The sequence below is a fragment of the Crassostrea angulata genome, chromosome 6, assembly GCF_025612915.1.
Source record: "Crassostrea angulata isolate pt1a10 chromosome 6, ASM2561291v2, whole genome shotgun sequence".
NCBI classification, from domain to species: Eukaryota; Metazoa; Mollusca; class Bivalvia; order Ostreida; family Ostreidae; genus Magallana; species Magallana angulata.
This window is the reverse complement of record NC_069116.1, coordinates 14,622,129-14,642,112: the sequence shown is the minus strand read 5'-3', so window position 1 is coordinate 14,642,112 and position 19,984 is coordinate 14,622,129. Positions and strand designations below refer to the sequence as shown.

At 33.6% G+C, this 19,984-nt stretch overlaps 2 protein-coding genes across 3 annotated transcripts; one reads left to right on the top strand and one right to left on the bottom strand.

The window, feature by feature from the left end:
- Positions 1–8,408: 8,408 nt before the first annotated feature.
- LOC128187727 (aurora kinase A-like) lies at positions 8,409–19,604 on the bottom strand. Of its 2 annotated transcripts, none has more exons than XM_052858237.1 (8): positions 19,497–19,604; positions 13,626–13,720; positions 13,396–13,513; positions 13,222–13,301; positions 12,893–13,031; positions 12,505–12,653; positions 10,548–10,779; positions 8,409–10,243 (listed from the first exon to the last, which is right to left on the bottom strand). In XM_052858237.1, the coding sequence occupies exons 2-8, from the start codon at positions 13,718–13,720 to the stop codon at positions 10,106–10,108; spliced, it is 951 nt and encodes a 316-aa protein (XP_052714197.1). In that variant the 5' UTR covers positions 19,497–19,604; the 3' UTR covers positions 8,409–10,105. The 2 variants fall into 2 exon arrangements, with proteins under 2 accessions (XP_052714197.1, XP_052714196.1); XM_052858236.1 differs by lacking the exon at positions 19,497–19,604 and adding an exon at positions 15,040–15,086.
- LOC128187724 (uncharacterized) lies at positions 15,394–17,712 on the top strand. The gene has a single exon (XM_052858234.1). It carries the CDS (start codon positions 15,492–15,494, stop codon positions 17,535–17,537), a length of 2,046 nt encoding a protein of 681 aa, XP_052714194.1. The 5' UTR covers positions 15,394–15,491; the 3' UTR covers positions 17,538–17,712.
- Positions 19,605–19,984: the final 380 nt, after the last annotated feature.

Sequence of the window (19,984 nt, the reverse complement as noted above, 5' to 3'; positions counted from 1 at the left end):
ATATATATATATATATATATATATATATATATATATATATATATATATATATATATATATATATATATATATATATATATATATATAAAATCCAAAAAGAGTGAAAGGTGATATCACACAGTATCAATAATCAAAAAAAGAAAAAGAAAATGAACAGTTCCAAAGTGTCTATTCACTAGCGCTTTCTGGATTTACATCCTTCTTCAGGTGAACGTACATCAGTTATGAAATTGATAGGGGGGACAACCAAAGATCCAGTTCAACTAAAAGTACATTTTTCAAATCGACATTTTTCCTTCTTAAACATATGATATTCAGGAAACTGGAGTGAACGTAAAAGAACGGAATATTTCAATTTCATAACTGATGTACGTTCACCTGAAGAAGGATGTAAATTTTCTTTTTCTTTTTTTGATATATATATATATATATATATATATATATATATATATATATATATATATATATATATATATATATATATATATATATACACACACACACACACACACACACACACACACACACACACTCCAAACTTTGAATCCCTTGTGTGACCTAAGCATTATCCAGGGTCACAATCTAAACAACTGAGAATAAACAAATGTAAACAATGATATGTTTGCATATTAGTAATACTAAAATGTATATTCTATACATTTTTAGAATGATCGAATTTATTTCCTATGTAAAAATTCAAACCCCTCCCCCCAATCATATAGTCTCATCCTTGTTCTATTTGATTTTTTAAAGTTTTTTCTCTCTATGTATTACACTATCTGAGGATACTTCCAATCAAGTAACAGCTTTTTAGGTCACCTGAGCCAAAGGCTCAAGTGAGCTTTTCTGATCACAATTTGTCCGTTGTCTGTCGTCGTTGTCGTCGTCGTCGTTGTAAACTTTTCACATTTTCATCTTCTTCTCAAGAACCACTGGGCAGATTTCAACCAAATTTGGCACAAAGCACCACTAGGTAAAGGGGATTCAAGTTTGTTCAAATGAAGGACCACGCCCTTTTTAAAGGGGAGATATTTGAGATTTATTGAAAATTTGTTGGTATTTTTCAAAAATCTTCTCAAAAACTATTCTGCCTGGAAAGCTTAAACTTTTGTGGAGGCATCCTCAGGTAGTGTAGATTCAAGTTTGTTCAAATCATGGTCCGCGGGGGTAGGGAGGGGCCACAAGAGGGGGATCAAGTTTTACATAGGAATATATAGAGAAAATCTTTAAAAATCTTCTTCTCAAAAACTATAAAACCAGAAAAGCTCAAATTAAAATGGAAGCATCCTCGGGTAGTGTAGATTCAAGTTTTCAAATCATAGTCCCTGGTGGTATGGTGGGGCCACAATGGGGGAATGGATTTTTACATAGAAATATATAGAGAACATCTTTAAAAGTCTTCTTCTCAAAAACTATTAGGCCAGGAAAGCTCAAATTAAAATGGAAGCATCCTCAGGTAGTGTAGATTCAAGTTTGTGGGTAGGGTGGGGCCACAATAGGGGGATCAAGTTTTACATAGGAATATATAGAGAAAATCTTAAAAAATCTTCTTTTTAAAAACTATTAGACCAGAAAAGCTCAAATTAAAATGGAAGCATCCTCGGGTAGTGTAGATTCAAGTTTGTTCAAATCATAGTCCCTGGGGGTAGGGTGGGGCCATAATGGAGGGATCAAGTTTTACATAGGAATATATAGAGAAAATCTTTAAAAGTCTTATTCTAAAAAACTATTAGGCCAGGAAAGCTAAAATTTAAGTGGAAGCATCATCAGATAGTGTAGATTCAATTTTGTTCAAATCATGGCCCCCGGGGGTAGGGTGGGCCTACAATTGGGGGATAAATTTTTTTACAGGAATATATGGAGAAAACCTATGAAAAAAAATCTTTTAAAAACTATTTGGCCAAGAAAGCTCAAATTGGCGTATAAGTACCCTCAGATAATGTAGATTCAAGTTTGTTCAAATCATGGTCCCTAGGGGTAGGGCGGGGCCACAATGGGGGATAATTTTTTATATAGAGAGAAAATCTTTAAAAATCTTCTTCTCAAAACTATTGGGCCAGGAAAGCCGAAATTTGAGTGGAAGCATCCCCAGATCATATAGATTCAAGTTTGTTTAAATAATAGTCCAGGGGTAGGGTGAGGCCACAATGGGGGATGAATTTTTACATAGGAATATATAGAGAAAATCTTTTAAAATCTTCTTTTTAAAGACTATTTGGCCAGAAAGGCTTAAACTTGTGTAGAGGCATCCTCGAGTAGTGTAAATTCAAGTTTGCAAAATCACAGTCCCTAGTGGTTGGGCGGGGCCATGATGGCGGTTTGATTTTTTACATAGGAATATATAGAGAAAAACTTTAAAAATATTCTGGGAAAGTTTTCGGTCCAAAACTCAGTACTTAGTGTTAAAGCACAGGTTATGTAGATTTAAGTTTGATGAAACCATGATTCCCTAGAGAAAAGTGGGGCCACGAAATAGGGGGGGGGGGGGGGTATATAGGAATAGAGAAAAATCTTCTTACAGGTACAACAACAAAAGGGGCTTGGTATTTACCCAAAAAAAAAGGTGGATAAAAATTGGCAGATTTTCAATTTTTTTTAGCAAGATCTACTGTACTTAGTTGTCAAGATATTTTGATACTGTAATGCTAATTTGGTCAGAATTAAGGCAATTGTTGCTCAGGTGAGCGATGTGGCCCCTGGGCCTCTTGTTTGCTTTGCTTTAGAAAAGAAGATATTTCTCTTTTCATTCCTATGTAAAAATTCGACCGGTCATGGTGGCCCAACCTTACCCCTGGGGATCATGGTTTGAATAAACTAGAACCCACACTACCTGAGGGTGCTTCTACACAAGTTGCAGCGTTCCTGCCCAACTGATTTTTGAGAAGAAGATTTTTAAGATTATTCTCTATATATTTTTATGTAAAAATTCGACCCCCATTGAGGCCCCGCCCTACCCCGGGGACCATGGGTTGAACAAATTTGAATCTACACTACCTGAGGATGATTCCACACAAGTTACAGCTTTTCTGACAAATTGGTTTTTGAGAAGATTTTTAAAGATTTTTCTCTATATATTCTTATGTAAAAATTTGATCCCCCGTGGTGGCCCCAATGTACCTCCGGGGTTCATGATTTGAACAAACTTGAATTTACACTACCTGAGGATGCTTCCACACAAGTAACAGCTTTTCTGGTTGATTAGTTTTTGAGAAGATTTTTTAAAGATACCGATTTTTTTTTTTTTAGTAATTCTTAATTACTAGTATCTCCCTTTAAAAGAGGGTGTGGCCCTTTACTTTAACAAATTTGAATCCCCTTCACCTAAGGATGCTTTGTGCCAAGTTTGGTTGAAATTGGCCCAGTGGTTCTGGAGAAGAAGTCGAAAATGTAAAAAGTTTACAGACGGAGGGACAGACAGACGGACAAAAAGTGATCAGAAAAGCTCACTTGAGCTTTCAGCTCAGATGAGCTAATAAAAACTACAGGTTACATCTCGCTCATCGTGTTGTCTATTTCAAAGTCGCCGCCAATTTTGCGTACACAATCCGATTAGCGGAATGTAAATGACCGGTTATTAGGTTTTTTTTCACCGTTTTAAATTGATTCTGTAATGGTATTAAGTCTGAGAGAGTGTTGTTATCTTGACTTGTAACACAATAATTTTGCTCTAAAAGAATTTCAGTACTATTATTAATTTTTATAAATTGTTTATAAAAATTTCATACTAAAAAGAAATGAATATGTCTCTTAATTATGACTGAGTGTAAAAATCTGAAAATCAAACAACATCAAAGGATTTTTTACGATAGGAAAATACCAAAACATTAACGGATTATTTACAATATCAATCAATTTTTGATTCCATAGGTCAAAATTTTTACATCTGTTTTAGTAATTTTTTTAACAATGTTTCTAATGTCAGCACACTTAATTCAAGTGTGCTGACATTAGAAACATTGTTAAAAAAATGAATTAGAATTTGAAAATCCAAAATCAATATCAAACAAAAGTATTAGAACCATTTTAACAGGAGCTTGGACTTTGGGTAGGTGTGTCAAACAGCAATGTGACGTAGCCCTGTCTATTTCATTGCTAGCCACTCGGCCATACAGTGTAGCTCGTTGAAATCAACAAGATTTGTCTGGCTTTTCAGCTAAGACTGCGCAATCGGTGTATATTTCACTTCAAACCAGCGTAATTTTTCACTTGTTTTGATGCAAGAAATAGATAATTAGTACAAGGTAAAAACTTTCCCAACCTTCTTGCGATTCGTTTTTAGTTATCGAAGGCAAACTACTTGCCAAAATAATGAAAACTAGACACGATCTCGTTGCGAGCAACGAGGAGGTCTTCCGTCCGATATTTAGAAGAAAATATGACATCATCGACTTTGATTTTCGACAATAAAAAACATGATATGGAAAAAGGAGTGAAGTACTTATGCTTCATTGCATCGCTTTTTATAAGTTCTATTGCATTGCTTTTTTTAAATGTTTGCATTTCCTCCAATCAAGAATGAAAAGATTAATTTTGTTTACATCTGGTCCCTAAAAACCCTAATTGTTTAACGCAAGAGAAAATCATTATATTGTTAGGATATAGAAACGTATTATACCTTATCTAGCATTAATAACCTTTCACAAAATGGCTCTCATTAAAGGGCTATATATAAACAATTTTTAGAGCCCTTTGATCCCCTAATTTAAGGGGCCAGTCCCTTTTTCTTGGAATCAAATGAAAGGACATTTAATTCTGAAAACATTTTGTCAACAAGTGTTTAAAACTTCGTTACCGTTCTGGAGATATATGAGAAAGAAGGTTTAAGGGGCCGATCCCTTATCTCCTTATAGGGGCCGTTTGGCGAAATTTTGAAGATTGCTTATGGTTAAGAACATCTTTTTGAACAACTTTTCTTCTGTATTGCATTTCAAAATATTTTTCCTTTCTGAGATATGGGTGATCATAATTTTGGACTTTTGGTCCCTTAAAACCTTTAATTACGTAATACATGACAAAATCATTACATTGCTTGGATGCATAACTGTGAGATAAACATATTTGCTTTTATAACCTTTCACAAAATATCTCTCAGTAAAGGGCTACAGATTAAAGACTTTAGAGCCGTTTAGTCCCCTTATTTGAGGGGCCAGCCCCTTTTTCTTGATATCAAATAAAAGGTCATTTAATTCTTAACAAATTTTATTCAACAAGTGTTCAGAAATTTGTTACCATTCTGGAGATATATGAGAAAGAAGGTTTTAGGGGCCGATCCCTTATCTCCCTATAGGGGCCGTTTAACAAAATGTTGAAGGTTGCTTATTGTTAAGAACATTAATTTGAACAACTTTTCTTCTGTATTGCATTACAAAATATTTTTCCTTTCTGGGATATGGGTGATCGAAATTTTGGACTTTTGGCCCCTAAAAACCCTTAATTACGTAACACATAATAAAATCATTCCATTGGTTGGATACATAACTGTCAGATAAACATATTTGCTTCTATAACCTTTCACAAAATATCTCTCAGTTAAGGGCTACAGATAAGAGACTTTAGAGCCCTTTGATCCCCTTATTTGAGGGGCCAGCCCCTTTATCTTGATATTAAATGAAAGCTCATTTAAATTTAAACAAATTTTGTTCAACAAGTGTTTAGAAAACCGATACCGTTCTGGAGATATATGAGAAAGAAGGTTTTAGGGGCCGATCCCTTATCTCCTTATAGGGGCCGTTAAACAAAATTTTGAAGGTTGCATATTGTTTAGAACATTAATTTGAACAACTTTTCTTCTGTGTTGCATAACAAAATATTTTTCCTTTCTGAGATTTGGGTGATCGACATTTTGGACTTTTGGCCCCTTAAAAAACCCTTAATTACGTAATACATGACAAAATCATTACACTGCTTGGATACATAACTGTGAGATAAACATATTTGCTTCTATAACATTTCACAAAATATCTCTCAGTAAAGGGCTACAGATTAAAGACTTTAGAGCCCTTTGGTTTCCTAATGTTAGGGGCCAGCCCCTTTTTCTTGATATCAAATGAAAGGTCTTGTAAATATAAACTTTTTTGGCATTACATGTGTTAACAAAATATTTTTCAAAAAAGAGATAAACTAAGAAAACCATAAAAATTAAGGCGTTTTTTTAGTCTCAATTTTCGGGACCGGGCGAGTTTTAACGCCTTTTGAGCATGACAAATATGAATGCCAAATTGCACATCTACAATCTCTTGTCTACAATCCCTGAAAGTTTGAACTCAATATCTTTTACCGTTTCGGAGGAGATCCCTGGACAAGCCGACCCTCTGAAATTCGCTAAAACGTCATTTTCTCAAGAACGGAAATGACGTCATTAAAGTAAAAAAATGTATATTAAGTTCGGATTAATATCTATTAGATCTGAAAGTTTCACGAAAATCGGTTCAGTCATTTCCGAGAAATCGCCTGCACAAATTTTGTAAGAAAAAAAAAATAATAATAATAGGGAAAAAGAAACCGAACGAAAACAATAAGGTCTTCCGTTGGAAAACGGAAGACCTTAATAATTCATCGTTTTGACGTCAAAAAGAGTTTATATTATCCATACATGCCAAGTTGGTATTAGTTGTATAAATTATAATCAGCAAACTATGCGCCCGCAATACACTTCGCCATGACCGTTTTTTACACAGACTCTCAAGCTAGTGGTTCTCAAGATGCTAATAATTGAATCAAAGTACTGAAAGTACTGAAAAGCGCTAACCTAGCTTGGTTCTAAGAAAATTTACTGTGTGCAAGCGTAGGCAGAAATGAGCCTTATTGAAATTTTGGTTTATGTTTGATAAATATCAATTTAAAGTATCGAAGGCCAGATTTCTTTAAATATGTGTTACTTTCTGAAAATGATGTGAATTAAAGCTGAACACGACTTGTATATGGATACTTGTCTGAAAAAAGATATGTTAAAATCACGAATTATACCTTTTGAACAGTAATTTATCACAGTTTTTGACATTTTCTTGCAAAGAATCGATTATATTTTTCTATATTTTAGCTTCTGAATACGCACTATATTTTTTCATCACTGCGTAACATCCCGTGCTGATGTACGTAAGCCCCGCAAACCAATCGTATCTACTCGGCCATTTCCGTCACCCAGATAACTGGTTCCCTATACCTCTTACCAGTTTAAATGATGTATATTTCTGCTCATAGAGGGCAGTTATTCCTTGCACCGGAAATAGAAGTCTAACGACAATAAAGCGCTGAGCTATGCTTAGCGCTTTAAAAATGACAGAGAAATATGATGAATTTTTGTAGGTATCGTTTCAAAACCTGAAAAAATAATTTTAACATATTATTCTTTATTTTTCTTTTATTCTTTATTTTCCTGATTCTTAAATATCTACATTCCACATCTAGAACAATATGAATTTGCAGTTCCCCATTAAAAGAAAAGCATCTAAATTTATTGGAATTTGAGAAAATACAATTTCAGCATTCTGAAAAATAGTATCTTCTTTCATGACAAAAAAAAACCCACCTAAGTTTTTGAAAACAGGTTTTTAATGAATGAAATCCCGGCAGATTAGCTGAATGAAAATCCTAGAGGATCATTAATCTTTCACAGTATCAATAATACTTCGCAGGTATTGCATGTACTTCTCGTTTTTCACAGTATAAAAAAATGTTTCACATGTATAACACGTACTTCACACAGGTACTATTGTACTCATATACGGTACTACTTTAAATATTAAGAAACTTAGACCTTATAGTATGTATTTACTTTATAAAAGTCTCATTCGCGGTTTTTTTCCATGGTCAATTGAAATTTACATCGTCTATTAGACGTTAAAAATGTACGGCTGGAACTGAATTACTTTCACACCATACTCGACACTAACTTTATGTGCCAGACAAGTTTCAGAACAATTGAATCACAATAATAAAGAAAACGATTTGTTTTACAGCACCTTTCTTGATGGAATTATCTGCCCAAGTGTGTTTGTTTTCATAACCTGTCAAGATAGCCAAAGTTATTTATCTATTTTCGGATTAAAATAATTGAAACTATATTGTTACTTAAACATCACAAGTATCACTTAAAAACCAATATCTACAGCTATATGCATATACCGTGGGAGCTATGGATATTTCATACTGCACTCCTTATACAAGTTTTAGAAAACAAAGTACTAAAAGAATATTCCCCTATCTTTTCATAATTAATGAGCAGTGCTGAAACCATTTGTGCAGAGACTTAGTAACGATAACATTATCAAGATTTGAAAACAAGCGTCAGCCAGTCACCATTTGTGCAATAGTACAATAATATTTTGACAATAGTTGTCAACTTTCATTAGTATGCAATTCATCATACTCTTTTAGTGTGATAGCATTTATAAATATAAAATACAGAATTGTTTAATACAAATAATTTATTGGATAATAAAATCAACCATGATTTTGTAATTCTACACAGATGTAATGAATGTTCAAAGAGGTTGTCTGTTGACAAGCTACATAGTTTCACAAGATTTAAATATGAATAGCTAGTATCCCTTCCAATGTAGAGCAACATAGAGTGAAAATAGAAACAAAATCTATAGACTGACTTTTACCGGTCGATACACATTCATTTCTCATTTTTTCTTATGTAAATATTTTTGCCAACAGAACATTATTTCAATTTTGCATATACCCAAGGTTAAAGGGAAGGTTTAAGGTGAATCAGTCATACATACAGGTATTGTATCGCTGGCGACCCCTTGGATCACTTTGATGACCCTTGTGTAACCTTTAGAGAACAACTCATCATATAATTCAATTGAGGAAACAACATTTCAAAAATATACCTTAAATTTTACATCAACTGAATTCTGCTACAAAATAACAACGATAGTAACAGCAGATTCTACACAGTGTATATATGAGTGAATGACAGAAGCTAGTGAATGACAATCCCATGTACTAAAGCATTCTTAATCTTTCACAGAAAATTCTCAGAAATCAATTCTCACATTAAAATAGAATTTGGAAAACGAAGAAACAGGTTTTGCAGTTGGTGTTAATTTACAAAAACAAATCAACAATCATCGCAGGTTCTGACAATTCAACACAACTTTTCCTTCCACCTGTCACGTCTAAAACTGATGTCATTCAATTCAAATCTGTACACTATCTGCATAAAGATATTTCAACATAATGGCCAAGATAAAAACACAGAGAAAGATTTACTTACAGGGTTTTCTAAAGATTGTTTCAAACTCAGAGTGTTTTCAATATAAAATTTGTTCTGTATTTAGCATATTCTGCATTCAACATACATATGTAAGCTATTGACAAATCATACAGCTTGGCTAAAATGACCTAACACAATAGAAAATATATCAAGAGATTTTGGAATTAAAAATATTTTCAATCATTAGTCCTCTACCAGTCCTACTTAAAGTAAGGCAACATTGCAATCATTCAAACCAACCATCTATTCAAGATGTACATACATGTACAGGCACTCTCGAAACCCGATTCTTGATTGACAAATGTTTTATAACAGCTCTAGGTCACGTTGAAAAATATTTCAAATGATTAATGAGCTTTGCTCTAGAAAACCCATTCCACTCAATCATTTATGTATCAATATATCATCTCTTGTTTCAAGATGACTTGGAAGAGTTTTCAAGTGAAACAACTCTATTAATTTACATATCAAAAAAAAAAAACAACAACATAAATTTCAATCAACATAAACTAAAGAATGAAGCCTGGAGTACAACTTTTTTTGGCAATACACACCTTCCCAATACAGTGCACATCAGGTAAAAATGAAGAAAATAAAAAACCATGATCCACATTTCCAGGTGATAAGTGAGTATAAAGAACACATTCATAAATATCACATATCTGATGTCAACCTAGCACTGAATTTTGATCCAATACATCAATGAAAAGAATGAAAAAAGTTTAATTACAAATTGGTCAAGAGTACTTAATAAACAGCACTGATTTCCTGAAAGATTATTGATTGATGCAGACAATTTGTGTGTCTGAAGACTGAATCCCCTTTTGATGACAATCACACAGAAATATTGCAGACCCCTTTGAGAAATAAGGCCTCTCAGGAAGTAGAAGAGGTAGAGGACTTGCTCTCTGTCCGGCCGCTGGTGGTGGTAGGAATATGGCTGTTCTCTCTGATCCAGGGGTGCTCCATGGCGTCCTTCAAGTCGATTCTGTGTTTAGGATTGTGACGCAATAGCTGTAACAAAATTGCAATATCAATTATTTAATATATCAACCCTCAATATTGCTTCTTTTTTTAAGAATTGCCCATAACTTGTTAAGATCAATCAACAAGAGCACTGCCAAACAGTGAATTCCCTTTTAGCTGGGAATTCTAAAAAAAAGTGTTTTGTAAACTCAATTTTTTACAGTGTTCTACTGTTAATTTGTACAAATAATTTAAGTAAGCAATGATGTACAACCTCTGCAACACGTTTTGCAAGGAGATTTCTGATCATAAAATATATTCAAGTAAAAATTTCCATATGAATTCCACTTACTTTTGATATAAGATCCCTGGCCCCTTCAGATACAAAGGGAGGGAAATGCAAATCAACTTTTGTTATTCTTCTGTAAGTATCTGTGTTTGTCTCTGCCTCAAAGGGAGGCTTTCCAACCAGGAACTCGTACATGAGGATCCCCAAACTCCAGTGGTCCACACGCTCATCATGAAGCTGTCCCTCAATCATCTCCGGAGGAAGGTAGTCCAGGGTCCCACAAAGTGTGGTACGTCTTTAAATGAAATGATAAAGTGTTAAGAAAAAATGTTCTTTTCCTATTGTAAAACCTGAAATGAGGTTTTAAACCACTTTCGACAAGGGAATAATGAAGGTCATATACTGAGTGTTGATATCCTTCTGATATTTAATAGGGAAAAGAACTCTCAAATACTATTGAAAGATTAACTGCAGTACTACTCTTATACATGCATATACATGTACAAAATATAAATATGACAACAAATCAATAACTTTAAAAACATCATTAATTGTCTTTATAACAAAAACAATATTAATTTGTTCTCCAGTTATCGTGAAAACATAAAATTGACTGAAATACCTTATTTTTCGTACGAATCGTCTATGTGGACTAGTTGAATTGCTCATTTTTAGCCCAAATTAAAAAAAAATCCTATGATACATAGATTTAGACGACACGTCAAACTTATCGCTTTAAAATGGCGTATCAAACTGCAAGCAACATTATTAGTGTATGATGCCAGGATGTCCCCGATATTGCTACCAATCATTATTAATGATTAACATTTAAACAATTACACTTTATACTTATACATCGTATTTTCAAATACCGGTAACATCTATAAAGTCGCTTGCATTGTATACAATTCCAGATATCGCGTGTTATGCAAGTTGTATGAGAGTAAACTAACCTTACTTTGTCAGAAATATTTTATTCCTATGTATTAAAATAAATATCCACTCTGACCATAGCCAGTGTATTCATCATTATGTAACCAGCCACCTGATGACTTGGGGTGTGATCATTGTTTGTTTAACAATTTCCGGTGTCAGTAGCATGCACCTGTCTCGTGTCGGACTTCAAAGGGGGATCTCAAGTGCAGAATGCAGCAATTACTATGACTATATGAAATTGTTTACCTTTATCCAGTAATGCAATTACACGCTATTGTTTTACACAGACACCGTTAGAAATAGATCGATATTTTGTACGACTTGATAATGTCGATATACGACATACGTTTCCTAAAATTTTCATTAAAAAACAATCAAAGAATTGGACAATAATTAATCAATGAACTATAATCACTATAATGGTACTCTTTAAATACACAGGGAGTGAACACGCCGTATGGATCTCAACCTTAGGGAATGATTACTTTAGTATTCACACAACCAGGGTCAGCCTATTGTATAAACAATAGTATTGAAAATTGCCGATTACGTATTTTAAGATTGAATTTGACTACAAAATATTTCTTATTGATACTTTCTTCTAACAACTCTTTACTAATGAAATAATTCAAATTAAAAACATTCCCTAACTGCAATAATTTTTTCCATTCAAATTTGGTTTTAATTTTACTGCGCAATGTTATCTTCCCACTAGTGATATATAGAACCATGTCATGTGACGGATATATATAAACAGACCAGTAAACTTTTACTTGATTAAAGACATGTACCATTTTTTAAATTACCGTTATTATTATGTATACTAGTGTTAACAAATGAGTGAACATAATAATTAATAAAGATGAACAATGAATTCAATAAGGTAATTTACAATCACACAGCCAACTAAAGATGATTAAAACCAAGACTTTTAATGCTATATTTAACAATTTTCTGACCTCAAGCCTAAGACAAGTTGATTTCGACGATAATTCGGGTGCTCTGCTTCAGAGAAAAAATACCGACTAATCTTCGGAAAAATACGGTAACTTGAAATCGAATATGAAATAAACCTGGTACTCACCTGGATGAGGGAGCATGCACGGACCAGCCAAAGTCAGCTATTTTGAGTTCCCCTGTCAGCCCCATCAACAGGTTTTCTGGTTTGATGTCTCTGTGAATGACTTTCTTCTCGTGGCAGTATGACATGGCTTTGAACATTTGCAGCATGTGCTACATCAAATGATACATATACAATGAATGAATGAATCTATCATAATAATAATATATTTATAAGAAATTGACAATTTTTCTTCAGTTTATACTATGAACATATCTCTATGTGCATCACAATACAAGATAACATTTCCTTTATTTCAATCCACTAGTGAATTATGGAATTCAACTGCAAGCCTTGTTTGGTCCATACTCTTCCAATAAAAGAATTGTTTTTTTTCTTTTAACATACTTACAGTAGCAGCGCGCTTTTCATCAAAGCGTCCCTGTTTCTGTAATTCTTTGTACAATTCTCCTTTGGGTGCATATTCCAGGATCAGATACACCCTAGACTTGTCATGGAAGTAGCCATACAGACGTAGTATATTGGGATGCCTGGAGATCAAATTTTGTTTCTTTGAATCCATTTTGTTACGAATATACTAGAACATATAATTCATCTATCGCAGGAATACTCATGGATTTTACAATGCAATCTATCAATACTGGTACTTGTTAGTCCATATCATTAATCAATTCAAACTTTTAAAAAACTCCATAATTGTCCTATTATAATTTTAACTACCTTAAATGAGACTGAATTTCAATTTCTCTGCGAAGTTGATGCTCCACACCAGCCTTCTGTAACTGTGACTTAAATAGAACCTGCAATCATCGAGATCAAATGTAAAATACCAATGGCAATAAATCTGAAAAAATATCCTTACCAAAAGAATGATTTTCTTAACAATAACCTCACCTTTAAAGCAACAATAAATTTGGTTGACTTTTCTCTAGCCAAATAGACTGTGCCAAATTTTCCCTTTCCTAGAGGTTTCCCAATGTCAAAACTATCTAATGACCACTTGGCTCTTTCCCTGAAATGTGAAAGAAAAAAAGTTTGCACAAAATTTTCTGGTGATGTGTCAAAATTTTCTCCATAGTTCTGACAAAAGGGTTGATGTTTATTTGTGAGGATTAATGACTTACTGCTTGGTTTGTTCTTTATGAGATTCTTTGACTGCTTCCTTGGGATTCTCCAGGTTTTTATTGGTAACCTCAGCCAAAACCCGTTTAGGCTCCATCTTAATGCAATGGTAAAAAGAAAGTTAGTTTTCTACCTTACTGCGAGTATATACCAGTACAAAATATTTAAAACACCCAGTTTGGTGTAAATCCTAAATGATTTAATAGTGAAATTTAATTTTGAAATATAACAATTGAGATTAACAGAACTTCTGACAAACAATTTCTGTTTGTCATCAAAATATTGTGCCTGGGGAAATTTTGTAATATTAATTCTACAAAGTAAAATTAAAGCAGGGGTTATGGACATTTCATATCAAATTTAAACCATTTTATGTAATAAACATTTTGTGTTCAAATGGCCAAATCATACCATACATTTTTCTCTCTCAAAATGTAAGTATTGGGTCTGTTCGCCTTATTTACCTGCTTACCAGATGTTTGGGGAGCAAATTTTAGGCCGAACACCAAACAGAGGGTGAACGGCATCAATAGCAAACACATTTTAGGGGAGAACAAATATACATTCCACAATGTACAATGAATATGAATACAGATGATTTCCTTTGTACTGACAACATTTACAATTTTGTTCTGTAAGAGAACTAAATATGAGTAAAAGTAACATTTTTTGTCCCATTTATATTGAACAAAACTTTGGGTAGGATATAAATTCACATATTATTAGAAAAAAAGACGTTTTGGTATAGAACAATGGTATATGGTGATACAAAATAATGTTAATATGGGGACTGACTAAAATATAGGGAACAGATCGGAAAGATGGCCATCTTGAGTCAATGTTATTTAACAGGTCCGGCACAATCTCTTGATTTAGCTATGTAGCTTGAAAAAGCTATACAGCTTAATAAAGCTATTCAGATTAGCTTTTTCTGTCATACGTTTTTCTGAAATGTGTGTTTTTTCAGCATGTATACAAGATCGCACTTCAGTGCAGTGATAGATTTCAACTTTGAACTGTTCTGTAAACAATGCATGTAAAGATTACTCATCAATTTGTGGTTCTTTCTGAGACTTTGTGATTTTAAAAGTTTTGGGGCAATTGATTCATGGCCTCACAGTTACTTCAGACAGGAATATTAAGTGGATGGTATTGAAAAGCAATGTTTTATTGTGAAAGTGAAGATAAAAGAAAGTCGAGTGTTGAAATAACATATAATTTGGCTCTAAATCAAAATTTAAATCTTGCGGAAATAAGAAAATGAAATCTGGACAGTTTATGGCGTGATGAAAGAGTTAAAGAAAGTTCTTATTTTACAAATATGAACACTTGACCATGAAAATATCCAATTTAGCTAAAATATTTTCAGATCATAAGAAATACTTTTTGGAAACATGTTCAATGTTTTGAACTTACCTTGAAAACCGCTCTAAATAAAGTGCCCGGATGAAAGAACTAACTAATTGACGAAAATTTTGAAAGGGAGAGAACAATAATAAAACAGACAGAAAATTCTGCACATTCGTCATAAAGTCCTTATTTACAATCAATAAAATAAAAAGGAACAAATTTTACATCTGAAGATATCAAAAAAATGTATAACAGTTTTGAAATTAAATGAAAAGATAAAAGAGTTTTTTTTTTAAATATTGAATAAATATGGAATTGTATCTGTCATAAAATTATGAGAATGTTATATATGCTTAAGAATTAAACATACTTTATGTTAATATTCAATCTATTCTCTTTTGATAATATTTATAACAGTATTTTGACAAAATAATGTCCTATAAGATCAAAAGATCTCTCTACTGGTTTCTAAAACAAAAGATCTTATTTCCGGTTCCGCCCAAAATGAAAGTAAAACGATGAACACTGAGAAAAATGAAAATGTAACCGGGACGTTATTTGATTGTCCGATCTGCTTAGAGAGATATAGGATCCCGAAATCTTTACCATGTCTTCACACGTTTTGTAAACAATGTATACAATCTTATATCGAAAAATTTAATGTGAGAAAATCAACTGATGGTGAGAATTTTGCTCACTTTATTGAGTGCCCGGTTTGTCGCAGAAAAGCTGTTGCCTCAGAACATATTAAGACACCCGAAGACTGGGTTAATGAATTACCGTTGAATTATATTTTGGTTTCCCTACAGGGTGATCAAAATAATCCAGACAATGTTCAAAGTGTATTGTGTGAGCCATGCAAACGCGTTAGTGAAAGAAAAAGAGCAGTGTTTTACTGCAGCAACTGTGATGACAGACTTTGTGAATCATGCTACACATATCTTCACAGGCGCATTCCGCAGTATGTTGATCACAATGTCGCATATATTTCCAAAGAGAAATGGTGTGTTTCATTTGACATTAAGCATTGCTCAATTCATGAACACAGTGAACTAAAATATTATTGTGCGGATCATAAAGAATTAGCTTGCAGTAAATGTTATGATTCATTTCATTGTGCATGTGAGCATGTGAAATCAATTGATGAAGTTGCAGATAATGTGGAGGGGTGTTTTAGTCACATTTTTAGGTCAATTAAAAAGAAGACGGATTCTGAACTTCAAAACACAATCAAGAACTTGCAGCATCTGGAAAACAGTAGGACGAACATACAGGAAAAAGTTATCAATTTCATAATAGACTTTAAAAGCAAGCTTGATGAACTTCATGACAAGTTTCTGAAAAATTTTGAGATGGTGCATGACTATGAAATATCTTGTGTTCAAAACAAACAGAGATGTCTTGAAAAGTTTGTTGAGATTCTGGAGAAGCATGAGATGATGCTTGCCCAAGTTGATAAAAAAGGCTCCCCTGTAGATAAATTTCTCACCGAGGAAATGGTCAAGACAGATGTAATGAAATATCTCCATGACTTGGATGAGGATGGAAAATGTCATGGTGATACAACTTATCAATGGAAAGAAAATTCAATTTTGAAAAATCTTTTGGACATTGAAGATATTGGCAATGTTCAGGTAATTAAAAAAGAAAATATTGATCTTGTTCCTGGTTTGAGGAAGGATATTGAATTATATCAGACAAAAATGAATTCTCCTCAAGCCAATACATTGCAGATTAAAAACCCAGAATGTACACAAGTGGTTGCAAATTATGTAACATCATATTGTGTCAAATGTCATGGAGATGAAAATATTCCATGGGTTACCAATGGCATGTTTTTGGAAAATGGGTCACTCATCATTGTTGACAAGCACAACTCCTCGATAAAAGAGATATCCTCCTCTGGAACCACAAAGGTCATTTATTCTAAAAAATCTAGTGCTATCAGAGGAATATGCACAACCAATGCGGATGAAAAGGCATTTGTTTCTATGGATCACACCATCTCTGAATTTTCAGTCTCTCCACATTTTAAATATGAGAGAGATTTCCAAACAAAAAATATGGAATTCTATCAAATTGCATTTTCAAAGGATTACATATTTGCTCACATAGGAAATCCTTGGTGTGTTAAAATGATTGATAGGAACAATGGAAGGATATTAAAAACTTTAAATGGTAGCAATTGTGGCTTTGGATATTTTGCACTTTCTCGTGATGAAAAAAAAATAATTTACTCTAAAGCCAATTCAGTTGTATGTGAGGATGTGTCATCTGAAGAGGAATTTTTCCAGTGTGCCGGAACTCAAACAGGAATTGCACGAAAAGGTGCAAGAGGCATTGGAGTAGATTATCATGATAATATTTATGTGTGCAACTCAAAAGGAGGCTGCATTGTCATGATTTCCAAAGATGGACATTTCGTCAAAAGTATCCTTCCCGTCTTGAATGAAATCAAGCAACCATATGCTTTATGTTTTGATAAATGTAGAAAAAAGTTTTTTGTGAGCTCTTACATAGAATCTCATTGTAAAATTGAAGTTTATGAAGTACAACAACAGTAGAAAGAAAAAAATGTATTATTTCTGAGAGGCTGAACCTTTCAAAAAACAAAAAATGCTTCAGTCTTTCACAATGTCAGTAACTAGTTTTATACTATCTGAGAAAAGAACAATTGAAAGTTGTTTACATGTATATATTTATATGAAATATTACCAAATAAATTTTTGTTTTAATATGTTTTACAAATCACATCTTTATGGAAAGGATAGACAGGAATTCTTGTACCATAGCTTGGAGAGTTTTCTATTGTTAAAAGTGTGGGTTATATGTACATACCCCACACTTTTTTTAAACTCCGCCCACTATCTCGAGTAAAAACAACATCAACAAAGTGTAGTAGGAAAGGAGGAATGAGTAAATAAATACAATGAAAACATATGGCTGGACCGGGAATCGAACCCGGGACCCCTGCAACTCTAGTCAGGAGCTCTACCACTGAGCTACCCAGGCCGATATCCACGGTCCATATAGCCCAAACTACTACATTCCTCCCTCCTTAAATAGTCTTCGACCCCGAAGACCCAACACAAGTTCACCTTGTCAGGGCTTATTAATTACATATATATGCCTGAACAAGGAAGGCCACGGCACCATCTGTAGTAGGAAAAGAGGAATGAGTAAATGAATACAATGAAAACATATGGCTGGACTGGGAATCGAACCCGGGACCCCTGCAACTCTAGTCAGGAGCTCTTCCACTGAGCTGCCCAGGCCGATATCCACGGTCCATATAGCCCCAACTACTACAAAAGTTGTTTATAGCGCGTCCATAATACTCCACAGTAAGAGGTTCCTCCAAATCAAAATTGCCAAAAACTCAACATGGATAAATGACTCGACTAACTTTGATCGTCGAATAAATCTCATTTTTAGCACGAAACAAAACAATATCGGCAATGGCTTTGTCAGAAAGACTCTATTTTAATATTCCATGTGTGCGGACAAGTAGAGAAACGCGTGTTAAATGAAATAGGGGTATCATGTTTAAAGGATTTATAGAAAGTCAATCACGTGATAGGAGGGCGTTTGAATAGAAAACTTGTTTTGTGGACAGAGTGAATAGCGGTAGCCAATTGAATTTGACATTAACCATTAACGGTTTCGCGACATGCATTTCTCAAATAATATTTTTTTTGCTTATTGATTGATTTTGTTCAAAATATATATGTACATGATTTTTAAGCCACTTTTAAAAAACATACATTGATACAGAGTATCAAATTAGATTTTGAAAAACTTACTACCTTCATCAATTTAATTTCAACTGTTTAAACAGAAGCATTGCACAATTTAGGGTTCGTACATATGAAATTATGTTAATAAATTTAATTCTTTGAAGCAAATATCAATACTATAAGTCGGAAAATGAATGAATATGAAATAAAAATATAACAATGAGAAGTCAATCTAGTCATTATAACTATGAATTTTTAAAAAAAATGAAGAATAATTAATCTTTGTCGGGGATAGAAAGTCATTTTTGAAATTCACGAAGTACATTGTACATATATATAAAGACCAGCGCATTGGCACCGTATTGTTTAGAGGCAAGTGCACTCGCAATATTACTATAATAATAAGATACAATGAATAATCGTAAACTATGGTACAAGTAACTTACCCCATATAATATTGTTGATTATGTGCAGATACCTGATGGGCGTGGTCATAACGACACTCGGAAGCTATGCTTCCGAGTGTCATTTTGGTCATAACGACACTCGGAAGCTATGCTTTCGAGTGTCATTATGACCACGCCCATTGGGTATCTGCACATAACCAACAATATTATATGGGGTAACTACTACTTAGATGATTCCATTTGATGAAATGGAATGGGAGCAATTCTATACCAAATCTTTCTTCACCAAGGGGGAACTTGCACACCTGCTTTGTGCAAAAGGGGAAATCAATTCAAATCATGTGTTAGGGTGCTTTCTCCCTATGAGAAAAAATCTTACCTGGACATTCACTCCGTTTTATCTTTTTGGTAGGAAATAATTTAGGGTGGAAGTTCATGCCACAACACCAGTACATGGTGTTGGGCAACAATGACTTTGGAAGTAAGAGAGAGCTATTTTACCCCTGATTAAACATTCTTATGAATACAAAGGGGGCAATTATTTTTGTGTAAAAGGTGGTGAAAAGTCTTAACCAGGACTCTAACCCAGGACCTCTGGCATATCCCGCCAGCCCTTTAATAATTGAGCTAATGAGTGACATATAGTGATATATTGACTGACAGTCACACACTTGTTAATCCAGTGACATATAACAGTACTCCCTCTCTTGATAGATAAAATATCAGTCTTTGCAAAAATTACTGGTGTTAGCAGATAAAGCATGACCAAAAAGATCAATGCCAACAAGGGTAATGCTGGTCTAAAAATGTAAATGTAGAATATTTCATGTATCCTAAAATGAGATTGAAATTATAAATACATGTCCA

Coding starts and splice junctions, on each gene's coding strand:
- LOC128187727 (XM_052858237.1), bottom strand. CDS start 13,720: ATGGAGCCTAAACGGGTTTTGGCTGAGGTTACCAATAAAAACCTGGAG. Junction 13,514..13,625: donor CATAAAGAACAAACCAAGCA/GTAAGTCATTAA, acceptor TTCACATTTCAG/GGAAAGAGCCAAGTGGTCAT. Junction 13,032..13,221: donor GAAATTCAGTCTCATTTAAG/GTAGTTAAAATT, acceptor TTTGATCTCCAG/GCATCCCAATATACTACGTC.
- LOC128187724 (XM_052858234.1), top strand. CDS start 15,492: ATGAACACTGAGAAAAATGAAAATGTAACCGGGACGTTATTTGATTGT.